Source organism: Egretta garzetta, unplaced genomic scaffold (genome assembly GCF_000687185.1).
Source record: "Egretta garzetta isolate BGI_Z169 unplaced genomic scaffold, ASM68718v1 scaffold154, whole genome shotgun sequence".
NCBI lineage: Eukaryota > Metazoa > Chordata > Aves > Pelecaniformes > Ardeidae > Egretta > Egretta garzetta.
The window spans coordinates 2,108,647-2,126,313 of NW_009259600.1; the positions used below are offsets into that span (position 1 = coordinate 2,108,647).

Here is a 17,667-nt window from a genome sequence, read left to right on the forward strand (position 1 = left end):
CCCCGGGCCCAGGCGGATCGGTAGGTATCTCGCGCCGGTACTGCTGGAGCGCCGGGCGCGGGGGCCGGACGGGACCCGGGGAAGGGACTGCCAGGCCGGGCCGCGTCCGAGGGCAGAGACCTGGCCGCAGGGAAGGATTGACGGCTCTGCCCGTGTTGAATGTTTCTTGTTCCTCCTCCCCCCGTCCCCTCCAACAGGGTAGTTTCTGTCAGCTCTGTCAAGCGCCCGAATGGTACCCGGGGCGAGTGTTTCCACCTGAAGCCACGGGTGTCTCTGTCACTGTTCAGGCAGGTGTTTTGGAGGAACCTGTCTGTGCAGCATCAGTTGGCCTTGACAGTACAGTTATAACAAGTCTCTATTAAAGGAAGGCTAATACTTTCCCATTTTATCGGTGTAGTACTATAGAAACCCATAAATTGACCATCTGACTCCTTATTGGCCATATTATATTTGTAGCCTGAAAAGTAGCACTTGTGCCCTGTTCTGGGCTTGGAGAGGTATTTGATGCTGGCTTGATTCTAATCTCTTGGCAAGTCTTGATTGGATTGTAAAATTTCTACTTAATTTCTTTTCCTTCTCTGCTATCTCTTGATCGGCCCCAATGATCTTGGTATCTTAAAGTAATTATTTAAGGGCTAACTGGAGTGTCTGGTTATATTGGGGGCATCTGTGTTGTGGGGATAAATGGGAGAGACTTAGGATAACTTAACTTTGGGTTGGCAAACTTGAAATTTCTCTTTTACTTAATCAACTAGGATTTATTAAATCTGGTATGTGAAACAGACTGATATCTTAAGCTGACATGGATCAACTGTAAATGATACAGGCCATGGAAAATTTGAGGCTAACTTCTCACTACTTCCTCTTGGATTTCATGTAATATTTGATAAACTAATGATTAAAAAAAACAACAAAATATCCTCTGGTGGCACTGCAGAGCCACTGTAACAGCAGTGCATTTGTATTTTTGCTTCATCACGCATCAACAGCAAAACTGCCAGAACGGTTGTTGTGGTCCCACTGAATGGGGCAGCATTGAACACAAATGCTTAGCAGTCAGGAGAACTGGATTCAGTTTAGAGTCTTAACAGGATACCAGTGCTGAATCTGAGGTGCTGCTGTAGATCAGGGACACCCGTAGAACCTTGAGGTTCCCATTCCATAAGCAAAACTTTTGCTTTTAAATGTCATGTGAAAAAAAATACATATAACTGTTCCCAAAATAGCTCCCTTCTCATTAGAAGGCAGTGAATACATTTTAAAATCTGTATTTGGAGTTACCATTTACTTCTGTCATGTGAAGCCTGGGCTGGAGAAGTAGACTTCCTGGGAAGCAGATGGCTAACATAAATCTGGTATGCATCTGGAAGTTCAAGCCAATACACTGCTGCTGAGTGTCTACAGCTGCGGTGCACAGGGCTACAACCAGAGCTCTTCCTGGTAGTGGAACAACAGAAAACAGGCCAGTTCAGTCTTTGTAGCTCTCAGTGGGAGACCTGGGAGAGGTCAATGGGCAAGGGTTTTTGTCAGTGTAAGTAAAAACTGACAATCAGTCATCCACGGGGAATGAAGATGTGATGCTAGGAAGCCAGTGGAGTGGTAGAAACATGAATTCTGCTTTGCTTTCAGCACTTCGTATTTTGTAATAGACAAACAGGCTCCATTCCTGGTCGCTTAGGGAGAACAAGCAAGCTTGGAGGGAAGAATGCGACTTGCTTCTTTCTCTTGCAACACAGAATGAGGTGAAGCTTCATATGTTTCCAGACACATCTGAGCTGATCTGGGTGATCAGAATCCTGTGGCAGAATCTATGAAAAGCTTACAGGACAGAGTGATTGCAGAACACTATTCCTCCTGTGTTGCATGATCTTTAGATTGAATATTGTACTTCACACAAGGCCACAGTTCAAGTTTCTTTCCTGCTATGGAACTGTTTTCTCAAGTACAACATTGTAAAAGACTTCCTGGTAATGAGGCATAGTGAATAAAGGGCTTAAGAGGCACTCACGCTAATGTTGTGATTGGGTATGTAAATGGGGACAAGGAAGAGTATGTTATAATTTTTCATTCCTCTGAAGAAAGATTATTCTAAGGAAAGCTTTTTAGATGTGGCAGAAAGTAGCAGAACGCTTCTCTTGCATACTAGACTTAATAGTTTATCTTAACACTGAACTAGCTTTAGACTATTGTTCAAGGTTCTATTCTAGTCAGGGAAGCAAACACAGCTTGCATGTAGTCTTTCAATTGAGAACTTTTTAAAGCAATTTATAAACTTAAAATTTCCTGGGGTAGGTGAGCTGTTGATAGGAGATGCATCTGCTTTCTACCTCTTGTATTTTTATGTGATGAGCTAGAAAATTGCTGCATAGATGCTGTGGTTATTTTGTATATATGCACCTTAGTGTTTCAGAAGGTTGCAGCTTTGCATGTGAAAAGGGGGAGAAGAAACAAGACCTGCTACTTGACTTGCGATTGCCTGAGGAATATCTGCCATCCATGACCTACTGCTTGCTTTTATCATCTAAACTGTCTTCATCTTAAACCCAGTTGTATGTCATCTGAGTTGTTTCTTGAATCTTACTGTTAGATGCTTTATCATCTTCAGCTTTATAGAAAGAGTTTTCCTCCCTGCGTGACGCATCTGGGTGGCATTACTGTAGAGTGTTCCATGGTAACTGTTGCCTAAAGTTCTGTTTGAAGCTTCACTGTCTGTCTGGGTGATGTTTTCACTTCCTGCCTGCTATCTGAGTGGGTATAAGAGCTAAAATATCTTAAGTATGGTACAGCTTTTTTGTTACAGCCCAATGTAGTGTCTATAAACAAGAACCTCTTAATGCCTTTTCTTAAGACCTGTGAAGCTATGAACTCTGTATAATAAGCAACTTTATTAGGGGTTGTAAATGTCTTAACAGAGACTTCTGGGAAAAAAAATCTGTTAGCTCTTCCCCTAAGCATAGATGTTCTCTTGTCTTTCAGCAATTCCAGTCCGAAGCTCCAGGCTACCATTGTTGTCTGATGCCATGCCAGCACCAGCTCATCTGTTTCCACTGATTCGTAACTGTGAGATTAGCAGAATATGCAGTACTGTGTGTTACTGCCACCATAAACATCTGTGTTGTTTATCATCTCACTTTGCTCACAGTCACTTCAGACATGCACCTCAGAAGAAATTCGCGGCACTCTATAGGCCAAAGGAGAACTTTAATTACTTTATTCACGCAAGGGATTATGCTTCTACGCCACAGAGATTTTACCTCACGCCTCCACAGGTCAACAGCATTCTGAAGGCAAATGAATACAGTTTCAAAGTCCCAGAATTTGATGGTAAAAATGTAAGTTCTGTCCTTGGCTTTGATAGCAACCAGTTGCCTGCTAATGCTCCGATAGAAGACCGGAGGAGTGCTGCCACTTGCTTACAGACAAGAGGAATGCTTCTGGGTGTGTTTGATGGCCATGCAGGTTGTGCTTGTGCTCAAGCTGTCAGTGAAAGACTGTTTTACTACATTGCTGTCTCTTTGTTGCCTCATGAGACTTTACTTGAAATAGAAAATGCTGTGGAAAGTGGCAGAGCTCTGTTGCCCATTTTACAGTGGCACAAGCATCCCAATGATTATTTTAGCAAAGAGGCTTCCAAGCTTTACTTTAATAGTCTCAGAACTTACTGGCAGGAGCTAATTGATCTCAACAGTGGAGAGACTACTGATGTGAAAGAAGCTTTAATTAATGCTTTTAAGAGGCTTGACAATGATATTTCTTTGGAAGCTCAAGTAGGAGATCCAAATTCTTTTCTCAACTACCTAGTACTGCGAGTAGCGTTTTCTGGTGCAACCGCCTGTGTGGCCCATGTGGATGGTGTTGACTTGCACGTTGCAAACACAGGTGACAGTAGGGCAATGCTTGGGGTTCAGGAAGAAGATGGATCTTGGTCTGCAGTTAATCTGTCCTATGACCACAATGCACAAAATGAACGTGAAGTGGAACGTGTGAAAATGGAGCATCCAAAGTCTGAAGAGAAAAGCCTTGTGAAACAGGATCGTCTCTTAGGGCTCCTGATGCCTTTCAGAGCATTTGGTGATGTGAAGTTTAAATGGAGTATTGAACTACAGAAGAGAGTAGTAGAATCGGGCCCAGATCAGCTGAATGAGAATGAATATACAAAGTTTATTCCTCCAAACTATCACACTCCCCCATACCTCACAGCTGAACCAGAAGTCATACATCACAAATTACGGCCACAGGATAAATTCCTGGTTTTGGCCACAGATGGGCTGTGGGAAACGATGCACAGGCAAGATGTGGCTAGAATTGTAGGGGAGTACCTTACTGGTGTTCACCATCAACAGCCAATAGCTGTTGGTGGCTATAAGGTAACTTTGGGACAGATGCATGGTCTCTTAACAGAAAGGAGAGCAAGAATCTCTTCAGTATTTGAAGATCAGAACGCAGCGACTCACCTGATACGTCACGCGGTGGGTAACAATGAGTTTGGCACTGTGGATCATGAGCGACTGTCCAAGATGCTTAGTCTTCCAGAAGAGCTGGCTCGAATGTATAGAGATGACATTACAATTATTGTGGTGCAGTTCAACTCACATGTTATAGGTGCCTGTCAAAACGAGGAACTGTGAATGTTACGTAGTGAACTAGCTACCAAAGTTGTAACAGTGGCCAGTATGAGCAGCAAATAAAAACCAGCCACCCAATGATAAATCCCCCCCTCAACCCCCTCACTAACCAAATTGGTTGCTTGTGAGAGTCTGTGTATCTATTGTTCCTGCCTTCCCCTGGAGCTCTAAATACATGGGAAGTGCTATTGACCTAATACAAACTTGAAGAGGATGTCACAGCTTGGGAAAAGAGGGTTTTGTAATAACTTTGCACTATTGATTTCATGAATGCTGCTAGAACAATGTCTTGAATTTGGCAGACTTGGATGAGGGAGGGAAGGAGGATAAAGAATTAACTCTCAAAGATCTGGCTGTTCAAGAAACAAAGCCTGTTTATAAATATCTGTAAATATCTACACATTATCTTAAAAGATGAGTAAAAAGGAGTATTGTCGAATTCTTACAGGGCTAATTCTTGCAAAGTAGGTATGGTTATTTGCGAATATGTTGTCTACTGTTTCTTCTAAGCAGAAGGTCACTTTAACCAAGTAAGTCTTCAGTGTAACACAGTTGACTCGCTTTCATGCAGACAATGTCATTCACTTAAGGATATTTGTCTAAGTGTTGACTTTCAAAGCAGGCTTAAGCCATAATCAATACTTGAGATTCTGTTACAGCTTGGTCATATCTTATACATGGTAACTTCTAAACTTCCTGCGCATTAATAGATTCTTGGCTGGGGGTTTCTGCACAGCTTGTAGAGCAGTAATATGTTACAACATGCAGTAGGGTACCAGGTAACTTTGTGGAGGACTTCAGTTTGCGGTAGGAGGAAACTTTAAGACTTTTCAGAAAGTCACCGTTGTTGGTCAAGACTCTGTTGGTTTTCCTAAAGGTCATGTCCTTCATGGACTCCACCCTTGTCTGGTGTTACTTATCTGGTAAATAAACTTTCACCTGAAAAGATCAGGAAATCATTGCTAACCTCTTTGTGGCTTTGTAATTTGCACTCATTTTCACTTTAGCTATTTCAAATGGTCACATATTGGATGCCTTGCACTTGAACTTATATTTGTAAGTCAGGTCAAAAACTACAAATTACAAAAAAAATTGAAGTATGGCTTGTAAATAGTGTTTTAGTTGGGGAAACTAACCGGTGTGCATGTGTATGTTTAATGTATTTTCCTAGCAACTTCTTTATTAGCAGCTCTGTATTTCTGGACAGCTGGTGTATGCATGTTTCTACAGTCCAGGATGCTGTCACAGAGCAATCTCTGAAATGGGCCTTTCTGGCTTGTAATGGTTGAATTTGAACTTCAAAGATTGGCTCTAACTTGTGTGCCTAAAGTTGTTGGACTTGTAACTGTAAAAAGTAGGGACTGACAACTAATTTATTGGTCCTCATTGCATCTGTTTTAGGTATGTTGCATTGTATACAGATTTATTTTAACTTGCCCTTGGGTCAGAAACAAATGCTGGCTGAAATGCCAGCCCTTGATGACTGAGATCGCACATGTAACTTGATTCCTGTCTTCTAGAGAACAATACTAGGTCAGCTTGTTTCCTTCACTGAGGTGTTTCAGTTAAAATGCCTCCCTAGCCTTCATCATAGCTAATTAAATCAACACTTTAAAAACCTAGTGTGTTTTGGTTGAGTAATGTGGCATTTTCTACTAAATATGAATATTGCCAATTAATGCTGTTGTTACATAGGGTACACTTGGTTTGAACAACGAACCTGTGCTATAGTAAACATTGGCTCCTAAACTCACAAATGCTATGTGTACTTAGTGGCCTGCGGCTTTAATATGTCTGTTTCTTTATCCAACCTTAAATATCAGGATCAGGATTGCTGTAAGGCTAATGATACCTGAGTCCATGTGCAAGATGCGCACAACCCTTCCTTATTTGAAGGGAAAAGGGGAATTCTGAAATGCTTAGACAAGTACTGGCTGTTGACATTGCTTCTGTATGTTGTGTTCTGGTGACTGCGTCATTAGCTAGGTCAATAGACTTTATGTTCTGTTGTTCAAATGCAGTATGTATCTAAGCTGTTGCAGTATTTAACTTTCTTAGTTTTTTTACAGTTAAAGCTCTGTTACATGTATTGATATATTTAACCTATGATTATTGAGATGGATTTGGTACAAGTCATAGCTAGAAGAAATGAACATTAGTCCCATGGATACAACTTTTATTGAGGAAAAGCTGCTTTTTGTAGTAAAGATGTATATGTATGGGGTCAGACGAAATAATATTTATGTATTGCTTGGAGACTTGCTCAGTATGTATGTGGTGAACAGAAGCAGCAATACTGCCTGCCGAACAGGTGGTCTGAACAAACATCTTTTAATAGATTCCAATAAAATGATCAATTATGCAGAAGTCCATGTGTATTGGATTGATAAAGAATGTGACACTATTCTGTTAGCACTGAAGCTTATGAATTACTTATATTTCAAGAATGTGTTCTGTTGTGTAGTCCCTGTTAGGAATAGACCAGATAGCCAAGCAGAGTATAAATGGAAACAGACTGAGAACTGCACTTCAGAGCTCTTAAATGCCACTGTGAGGCTTGAACCCCTGCATCAGGCATGCTGGTGCCGCTGCTCCCAGGCAGCAAAGCTCAAATCTTGCCATTGCTCTGTGTCTCAGTTCCCATCACCTCATGATTACCTTCAGGGGCACTGTTGTGGAAAAAGCAGCATAATTTGAGATCATTAAGTTGGGGACTGTACCCTATATATAGCAATACAACATTTCATAAATGATCTAAAATACTTATGTGCAGACTAAAGTGGCATGAGAATAAACTGAACAGAAATGGCTCTTCTGCCACAGGCGGCAGAGGACATGTTATGTTTGTGCTGTCTCCCAAACTTGCGTTGCAAAGGGTACACCTACTTTGTATGTAAGGAGGATGCTGCGATTACCTTTCCAAATAAGAATTTCGCAGCTGCAAGTATGTGGCTCAACCCAGCAAGATGTCTGAATCTTGACAGTCACCACAAGCTTTCACATTCACTTTTAAATCTTAAATCTTTAAAACCATTCTAGATGAACGTGTCAACAGAACTGTTTAATACTGGGTAAGAGAGGGGTGGGAGATCTTAGTCCATGCTTCCAACTTCAGGCTCTGTTAACTCTGTTCCCTTGTGTTCAAAATGGTATGTGCGTTCTATTTGCTTTTGACAGTATTTTACAACTACTGTTGTGGTAACTTCTGTATTCTTCGTTTGCCTTTTGTGTGCATGACTCAGTGAGTACGGAATTTACTATTTTCCCTTTCCACCAATTTCCTCATTGTAGGGCGGAGATTTGCATATAGCAAACTCATAAAACATGACACAGCAAGGAGCGTAGGTAGTCTCATCATGAAGTGTTTGTAATTGGACTCTTAAACACGGGTCCCTGTACTTGGAACAATTCCGGAGTGAGAGGGTGCCTGGTAACTTGTTTCTGATAAGTGCTTTGCAGAGTGGTGAGGCTGCTCTGCTCACCCTTGGTGGGGAGGCATATTTGTAATGAGATCGCCTGGCATAGATGGATAGTTCAGGTTTCTGGTTCTAACAACCTGCAGTGTCCGAAGCTCCCTGATGCAGAGTCTCCATCTGGTTTCATGACTCTAATAAATATCTGCCACCTGATTTGCACCGGTGACCGTTGTGACCATGGATTGCTGAACACTGTTATTGATGCTGCCGCGCAGCAGCCCAAGAACAGCGCTAGCCCAAGGCATTTCGGGATGCCAAGGGAGTTGGCATCTTTGAGTTGATATGTTTGATGCTATGTAAGAAACTTGTGCAGCTCCCGGTTGTTGTTCAGTAATGTGTAAATGGAAATGAAATCTGTGGTGTTGGAAGATCTGGCCAAAATGCCTTGTCTTTAATTTTGTGAAGCTTAGAATGAAGCAGATCCTATGGGGAGGAGGAGTAGCAGCTTGCTTCCAGCCTGCCAAATGGCACACTGCAGCTTGATGTCATCTTGCTGTATGTACAATTAAGAAGTTAAACTTAACAAAATGAGAAAGTCCAAAGTGTTTGTCTCCAGGGATGGTCATTGATATCCAGCTGAGAGGTGCTTCAAGTGTGGTAGCCTTCCCCAAGCACTGTTTTGGCTGTTGCTTTATTCTGTTGTGTTCAGGAGAAGAGGGGGCTGAGGGGAGACCTTACTGCCCTCTACAGCTGCCTGACAGGAGGCTGTAGCGAGGTGGAGGTCGGTCTCTACTCCATGGTAATGGGCAATAGGATGAGGGGAAATGGTCTGAAGTTGCACCAGGGCAGGTTTAGGTTGGACATTAGGAAAAATTTCTTCACTGAAAGGGTTGTCAAGCATTGGAATGGGCTGCCCAGGGAAGTGGTTGAGTCCCCGTCCCTGGAGGTGTTTAAAAGCCAGGTAGATGAGATGCTTAGGGACATGGTTTAGTGGTGGGATGGTAGTGTTAGGTTAACAGTTGGACTTGATGATCTCAAAGGTCTTTTCCAAAATCAAAGAAAAAAAAAGTTCAGGAGATACTTTGTTGTGGTGTATTTGGTCCTGTGTTAAATTTTAAATGGAGTGGGCATTAGAATGAATGCATTCATGGTTTCTCATGCTAGTTTAACTGGTTTGTACTTTTTTCCCTATTTTTATTTGAAAGCCCTCCTTTGCCAAGTGCCTCCAGTTTCAGGATCGTCCCCCCTTCGTGTTTTGCTTTTTATTCAACAGTGAATTCAGGATGTATTAATGTCTTCCCTAGCACTGAAGTATTTGTGCAGGAAAAAGGCTTGCTAATGTCTTCTGGATTAAATGACTTATTCAACAGCTACAGCATATTTAATTGCTGTGCAAACAAGTAGATATTGTCCCTTTGTTATGGGCACGTTGTTAAACACAATCTATGCAAACTCATTGGTAGACTGTTTTTCAGTTTAGTGTTAACCTGATTCACCAAATCTTGATTAGGGAGTTATTTCTTGTAGTTTAGTCCTTTAAAATGTGGTGTTAATTAGCCTGTAATTTAAAGCTAAACATAGAAATGTTCAATCATCAAATACCTGTGCAGTGGAAGAAACACATAGGTTGACTTTACTTTTCTCCTGTTGCAGTGAGCTAGGTATTGAACATTATTAATGACTGATTTTTTTTTTTCTTTTTAACTGCTGTCTTATAAAAGCCAAAACTTGGAACTAGTTCCTGGGTTGCTCTTACCATTGGAAGTAGGTTCTAAGGGGAGGGGAAAATAAAAATAGACCAAATCTTGTAATTAATCTTTTAAATGGGCAAACCAATTTGAATTTTGGTCCTTCTGTTTGGCATCCCATCTGTGTGAGTGCTGACGCACAGCCCATGTCAGTTGTACCTCGTGTGTTGTTTCAGTGGAAGAAACTTAAATACAAGAACAGCACTTAAAAGCCCACTTAACAGGTTTCAGTAGTAATAAGTTGCCCACCCCACTGATGCGGTGATAAGTCCAGGGTGGTCTTTGCAGTGCAGTAGATAAGACTGCTCTTGGCTTACTGCGCTGGTCATGCCTTCTGTTCTATTTGCTGCTCGTATATATTTTAATAATAAATTGCTGGGTAGTGGGAAAGGATAACCTGACTTTCATAATTGGATCACAAATGGAGCTTAAGTGGGGAGCAGGAGCATTGCGTGGTGAAAACAAAAGCAATCTGGGATCGATAAATGATCTGTTCTCACCTGTGCTGCGAGGTCTGAGGGTAAAAAAAAAAAAAAACCCAAACAACTTGTGTTCATCAGTGTGCAAGTCTTCTGAAACTGCATTATTCCAAATGACTCACCTAATCAGGCATGAAGCTTTCCAGGATTATATAAAATAAAAGAAAATACAGGCACTGTTCAGTATATCATGATAGTCAGGCACTTCGCTTGTAATAATTAACAGGAAATGAGATTTTTTTTTTTAGGGGGGGACCTTCACAAATAAAAGGAGTAGACTAAAAAGCTACTCTCCTCAAAAAATCGGGACCACGCAGTACAAATGTGTAGGGTGGCCCTAGACTTCTGATTATTTGGGGATGGTTCTCCCTATATTCTTTCATCTCCTGGGTTGAGGGGGAAAAAAAGGGGTGAAAAAACCAACCAAGTGTGTATCTTTTCCTATGGTTCTTAGTCTGAATAGGTAAGTAATCAGCCTTGGAGATTGCAGGGGGCATTTTATATGGCAGGCTGTTTGCTGTCATTGTGGTGGATCTTTCTTTGAGCAGAAAAAGTATCCTTGATTTATAGACTTTCTATTAGATTTCCTAGCTAGGAAATCCTATTTAATAAAACTTACCATGACAAACTTTTTTATATAGCATTGTGAACAAACAGTTCAGTTTTAATATGCTGTGTCTGTACTTGAGGGTAGCATTTGATGTATTGCCTCACATCTTAATTGCAAAATTAATCTGGTTAGGTCTGTCTGTCATGTCACATGATGCTGAAAGACAGGAAAAAGGCCTAATGAAAAACAGGGAAATTATTGATGTTAACAGGAAAGCGTCCCATGAGCTGACACACAACCCTGCATTAAGCCCAGTTTCATTCAAAAGCTCTGTCTCTTAATGAAATGAATCGGCTCCCTAGGACTTTTGTTGTTGCCAGAGTCGTTGCAAGCCTGTCACCGTTAATTCTGTAGGTCTTCTCTGTTGCCCATCCCTGGTACTTCTTTGCCCACTGTGCTGGCTCAACAGCTGGGCTAAATATAGGAATACTGTTTCCCAGGACTTTATGGATTATATGCAAGTTGATTAAAATGGCTGATGGTAATCAGTCAGTGTTCCTGGTTTTAGGCAGCTGGGAGAGGAGTGAATGGTGCTTCCCTAACAGCAGCCTCTTCTAGAGGGGGAAAAGGTAAATCTTTTATTTTTCTCTTAATGAAGCCTAGCTGCTGTACAGAAGACCTAGCTATAGCACAGCAGTGCTCGACAGGGATTTATCACTCCTGCTAAGAAGGAGGGTGTATTAATCTGTATGGCTCTACCACTCTGCTGCTCTGGAAGCAATTCAAATGTCCCTGCAAAACTCGGTGTTTTCTTGTGTGTACATAGTCACTGTCTGCTGTGGGCAGAGACAGTACCAGCTTTGTCTTAAGACACCTAAATTTGGACATTTCTCTGCATGTGCCTGCCTACTGAGTGTTGAAGCTCCGGTTGCAGGCGGTGGAGCTGTGTGCAGGGCACACTGTGGAGTCTCAATATAGCTCAATTCAGCCCGCTCCACTCCTACATTAAACTCCATTGACTGCAACAGAAGCTTAGTCATCTTCATGTATAGGCAGCTCCATGTAGGTGTTTTTTGGAGGCAAATCTTAGCCATCCTTTGCAGTGATCCTTTCCAGTGTCTTCAAGGATACAGTGGTCCTGCAGCTTTTACATCTGCTGCTTCTGCATAATGGCTATCTCTAGGCTTTTTAATTCAGTGTTTTACCTAATGTACCTGCAAATAGCCCTCTTACCCCAGGGCTCCCTGTTTTGCCTGTTACGGAGCCCTGCCAGTGTTCAACAGCTGTAAGTGAGAAATGTATGGTTTCCTTGGCATAACCTCTAAAGCCTGCGCTTGCAATGGTGTTCAGCATTCCTTCTAGCTTGAGTAGGAATCTATAAAGTAAAGCTCACAACACAGCCGACTGGAGGAATCTATGTTCTATTCATTCCACTACAAACGGTGTTCAGCATTCCTTCTAGCTTGAGTGAGTAGGAATCTATAAAGTAAGCTCACAAGACAGCCGACCGGAGGAATCTATGTTCTATTCATTCCACTACAAAGCCAAATTGTAAGAAATGTTCTATAGAAAATATAATCATAGTTCCTCTTTATCTGGAAAAGAAATAAAAATTCCTAAACTGGGGAGAAAATGCCTTTTTATCAAAATAGTTCAGCTGGTAAAAGACTAAAATATCAATAATTAGGGGAAAAACCAAACAATCCTAATTGGTATTTAATAGTACGGAAGGGGGAAGAGTCTCCTAGCCAGCCGCTTGGCAGGACTGTGCTGTGGCAATGGAAGGCAGAGTTCTGCCCAGCAGTCAGTGCAGCTGATCAAGAAATGGGCAGCAAGGTGCTGGCTGACTTGGAGGAGGCCGAGAAGGTGTCTAGCTCGATGTCAGAAAGGTAGATAAGCATAAAAAATATTTGTAAGTGTTTGACAGACACCTGACATTCTGCAGGTGTTTCAGATTTTATTTTTTTTTTACTATTTGGTCCATGTTTATATAACTTTATGCTGAATCATCTTCAAGCAGGTGAACAGATATATAGATTCTATAGACTATAAGTTAAGATACACACTTCTTACAGCTGAGGAAGGCTACTGGCGACTACTGCCAAGAGTATGTAAGGAACTATTGTGGAAATCCAACAGAGCGAGAAGTACAAGGATGAGAGAAAGTAATGCAAGATTAGGTGCTAAAAAATAACAAAACCACTCCAGGTTGGTAGCTGGCAAGCAGTCAAGCTGATATTACTGCATTTTAAAGCCACAGTAACAAACAAAATTTTGTGAATTAAAATTGCCTGAGCTGTGATAGAGCTTCAGTTAGAATATATCAATATTGAATTTTGTAAAAGACACAACTCAGACAATTTTGATGCTTTCTGTATTTGCTAATCTGTATTAAAATAGAAATACCAGAGTGCTACATGCCCTGTTTCCCGATGCAGCAGCTCACAGGAGCCTTTGAAGCACGTCACAGCAGCGAGATTAAAAGCTCAGTTCTGAAGTCAGGGAATTGTGAAAGTCCCTTTGATATGAGATCAAGCGTTCCCAGGGTACCCGCAGGAAGGGTGCTTGGAAGCTCTTGTCAGCAACTCTTAAAAAAAAAAAATCTAGAAATAACACAAGATCTGTCTGGCTAGTGAGACAGAAAAAGCACATCATAAGCTGCGAGGCAATGACCGAAATGGTAGTGAGTAGTTAGGAGACAGTTTCAGAAAAGCAACAGAATGTGTAGTTTTTCAGTAACACGCAGAAATACAATGAATGTGAATCTTAAAAAAAAAAAAAAAAAAAAAAATGCAGAATCAAGTAGAAAAATATAAGGGGGGGAAAATCAGGTTATAGTGCATCTTTAAAGTGGAAATTATACACAGGAAAGAGCAACTCTATGATTGTGTCATAAAACACATGCAGAAGGCAGCACAATACACTATAATGATGTCGGAGACAGCTATGAAGACAAAGATCTTGTATCAGTTATGGCTGGTAGCATGGTCCTGCTGAGAAAAAACCCCAAACAGCAGGCTGCATGTGAGATCAGAAATGGCCGAATGCCTCAGCTGAAGACCAAAAAAGCAGCTGCTTAAAAAAAAAAAAAGCAAGCTGAACAAAGTACAGGTGCTGCTGCTTTGATTTTTTCTTTAATGAGATTTACTTTACCATTTTTGTGCCAACATGAAAAACAGAGACACAAGTCATCAAGACAAATGTATGGGTGCAGGGAATTTTAAAAACCAAGGACCGTGCCCACTGCAGAACAGTACCTTTCTGATTGCTACATTGCCACAGCACCTCAGTGCAGGAAAGAGAGAGGAAGCTGTGAGTGAGGAAGGAAGAAAAAAGGATCAGAAAGACTAAGGAGAGGGAAGAAATGAAAATCAGAGCTGAGAAGCACCCATTGGAAAGAAGGAAGATCAGAAGTGGCATACAAGAATTCATTTAGCTGCTTTAATGTATTGTCAAGGATAATGCACAGTCAATAATCCATCATGTCTTTTTTTTTCTATCGCAGCCTGGTGAGGGTTATTTTTCTCTATTCCCTTTTGGTTTTGGTGGGGGTGTTTTTTGGTCAATTTTCTTTTTCTATCAAAGTCTTCTAATTTGAATGATGACTGTATGTTTTTTTCAGAGCTTCTTGGGCCCTAAGGCTATGCTTGTAGACCACGAAAGGTTATGTTTGGCTTACGATGTAGTTCAGAGCAGCTATATGCTGACATTTTCACGGTTGTTAAAATGCAAAACCAGAAGTTTTGCTCTCGTGCATTCCACCAGTTGCTGCCCAAATGAATACTAATCATCGTGGCGTTCCCTTGTTCAGCAAGTTTTTCTAGTTCTCCATACCTCCGGTGAACGCTGCTATCCTGAAGACAAAGTACAGAGAGTTCACTTTGTCTATCTTAAATCGCCCTCACCCAAGACAAGAGCATGCTGCAAGCATGCACATGGCTTCCCATGTGCATTCCTTAAACAAAATGTTTAAGGGCACAGGGAGATCCTGCCAGTCCATCAGAGACAACTGGGTCATCTCCTACCAAGAGGGGAATAATCAGATGACAGAGCTATTTGCGAAACTGGGAGCATTACATGATGCCTGGCAGCTACAGCCTCATAGCCAAAACTCTAAAATTTTTTATCATAAGGTGGCCTTTGGGGGTATTTCATTTCCAGAGACTTCCTCTGAGATAAATTTAGTTCCCAAAATATGCCACTGGTGGGAATTTGGCAGAACAGTGAATAGTATTAGAACAGTCTGTATTGACGATGTGTTTGGGCAGACCCTGCCAGGAACATTATTCCAACACACATTTGGACTTTGCAATAGTGAATTGTAGAATTATTAATTACTATGCACTAAGCAAAAAATTACATTCTAGAATATTAGATTAGCAGGGACAATAATACATCCAGACCTGACAGCAAGGCAGGACAGGAATGCAAAACCCAAAGATAATAAAAAACTTGACTCGGATCTTTGGCATAATAATTTAATGGGCAAACCTATATATACTATGACAATAGAAATATTGGTCTGGGTGAAAGTTTGTAAAATGTGAAGTAAAATGTCCAGTTCCAGCTGAAAAAAAAACCACAAAAATGAAATCTTTTCCATTGTAAGTTCAAAGTTTTCTTGTAAAAGAGGGGTAAAAAGAAAAAAATAGTGATTAACAAGGATGGAGAAAATGTTTGATTAAATTGATACTAGTTTTGATCTGCTTGTGATTTTAAAAACCACTAGACCTATCCAAGACACAGGTCTTTGCAGATGTGTTTGTAGGAGAAAACTAAGCAGCAGTATAACTTACAATGGCTGCAAAAGGCGTCTTGGGTTCAAAATGTGTATCCGTCTTCATGTGCTTAATTGCATTTGCAAGCATTCACACAAGTTAATTTTTTGAATTACACTGCAGAAAAGCAGTAAAGAAGAGCAATGATACAAATTCTTTATCTGCTAGTTTTCTTTTTTCTTAAAATTTCAGTCAAACTAAAACAGTATTTTGTCACTTCAGAATTTGAATAAAACATTCTATATCTGTAAACTCCTCCCAAACACTTTGCATCAGCTCTTTACTATTCATTCCTTCATGATCTGTAATTAGTCACTTCAGTTAAAAAAACCAGGGTCAGAATAAGAACATTTCAAACCACAAGTTCCTCCTTAAGCCAAATTTGATGAAAAGAAAAAAAAAAAAGGCTGTGCCATTCTTTAGTGAGAGGCAAATTCCAGGTGAATTTCACCAGACTCTTTTCATGGAATTGAGAAATGGTTGAGGTTGGCAGGGACCTCTGGAGGTCGCCTACCCCAACTCTCCTGCTCAACCCCCCATGTCAGTTAGAGAAATTGCTGTTGCAGCTAGACCAAGTAAAACAAAGCTCTAGGCAGGTCAAGAGGACTTTGGACAGAGCAAACCTGACAAGGCTCAGTCCTGAGGTCTTGCAAACTCAGTACAAAGCTTATGGCCTGTTACTAGCAATGGCTATGCTGTATTACAGGGCTACGTGGTTACAAAGTCCACACTGGCTGCTCCCAGTCACCTTGTCCTTCAGATGCTCAGAGGTGGTCTCCAGGAGCACTTGCTCCATCACCCTCCAGGCGACATAGATGAGGCTGACCAGCTTGTAGTTACCCAGGTCCTCTTGCCATTCTGGAAGATAGGAGTGACATTTGCTTTTTTCTACTGTTCAGGAACCTCTCCTGATCGCCATAAACTTTCAAAGATTTTGAGAATGGCCTCAAAATTACATCAGCCAGCTCTCCCAGGAAGCATGGATGCATCCCATGAGGCTCCACAGACTTTTGTGTGTGTGTGTGTGTGTGTGTGTGTGTGTCCCTTTATTTTTCCTCAACTTGATCTTTTTCCACTTCTCTTGCTCCAAACTTTCTCACAGGTTTCAGGAGCGTGGGATTCCGAAAGGCTGGTCTTGCCAGTAAAAACAAAGCAAAGGCAGCACTCAGTACCTCAGCTTTCTCCATATCCTTTGTTATCAGGTCCCCTACCCCATTCAGCAGCAGGCCCACATTTTCTCTGGTCTTCCTTTTGCAGTCAATATACTTGTAGAAGTCCTTGTTGCCCTCCACATCCCTTGCCAGATTCAATTCGAAGATGGGTTTTGGCTTTCCTAGCCCTGTCCCTGCATACTTGGATAGCGTCTCTATATTCCTCACAGGTCACCTGTCCTTGCTTCTACCTCTTGTACGCTTCCTTTATATATTTGAGCTTTGTCAGGGGCTTCTTGCTCATCCTTGCAGCCACCTGCTGCCCTTGCTTGATTTCCTGCACATCAAGATGCATCATTCTGCAGTTAGAGGAGGTGATACTGGAAAACCAACTTGCTCTCCTGGTCCCCTCTTCTCTCTAGGGATGCATTGCACAGGGTTTTTCCTAGTAGATACCTTAAGGGGTCACAGTCTGCTCTCCTGAAGTCCAGGGGCTGGTCCTGCTATTTACCTTCTTCCCTTCTTGCGGGATCCTCCACCATTTCATGGTCACTGCAGCCAAGGCTGCCCCTGACCTTCACATCCCCAATGAGTTCTTCCTTGGTTGCAAGTCTGGGGTCCAGCAGAGTGCTTGCTCCTCTGTCACCATCTTTGTTAGGAAGTTCTCATCAGTGCACTCCAGTGACCCCCAGGTTGCTTGTGCCCTTCTGGGTTGGCCTACCAGCCGATATCATGGCAGGGGAGTTTGGTTAGAATGTAAGAATTCAGCATTTAATCAACTTTATTAAAATAATCTTGGCTCTTGTGGAGGTACTTGTTTCTGAATAATGAAAAGAGGGGAAAAAAAATACTATAGCCATAAGATTTTTTCTGAAGTCTTAATCAACAGCTCAGGTAATTTTGTTTTGCAGAGCGGGCAG

The 17,667-nt window shown here is 41.5% G+C and overlaps 1 protein-coding gene across 1 annotated transcript; it reads left to right on the forward strand.

Moving 5' to 3' along the window:
• The first annotated feature begins 2,984 nt into the window (after positions 1 to 2,984).
• Positions 2,985 to 6,275, forward strand: PDP1 (pyruvate dehyrogenase phosphatase catalytic subunit 1). The gene has a single exon (XM_035893897.1). The coding sequence runs from the start codon at positions 3,021 to 3,023 to the stop codon at positions 4,626 to 4,628; it is 1,608 nt and encodes a 535-aa protein (XP_035749790.1). The 5' UTR covers positions 2,985 to 3,020; the 3' UTR covers positions 4,629 to 6,275.
• The last annotated feature ends 11,392 nt before the right edge of the window (positions 6,276 to 17,667 follow it).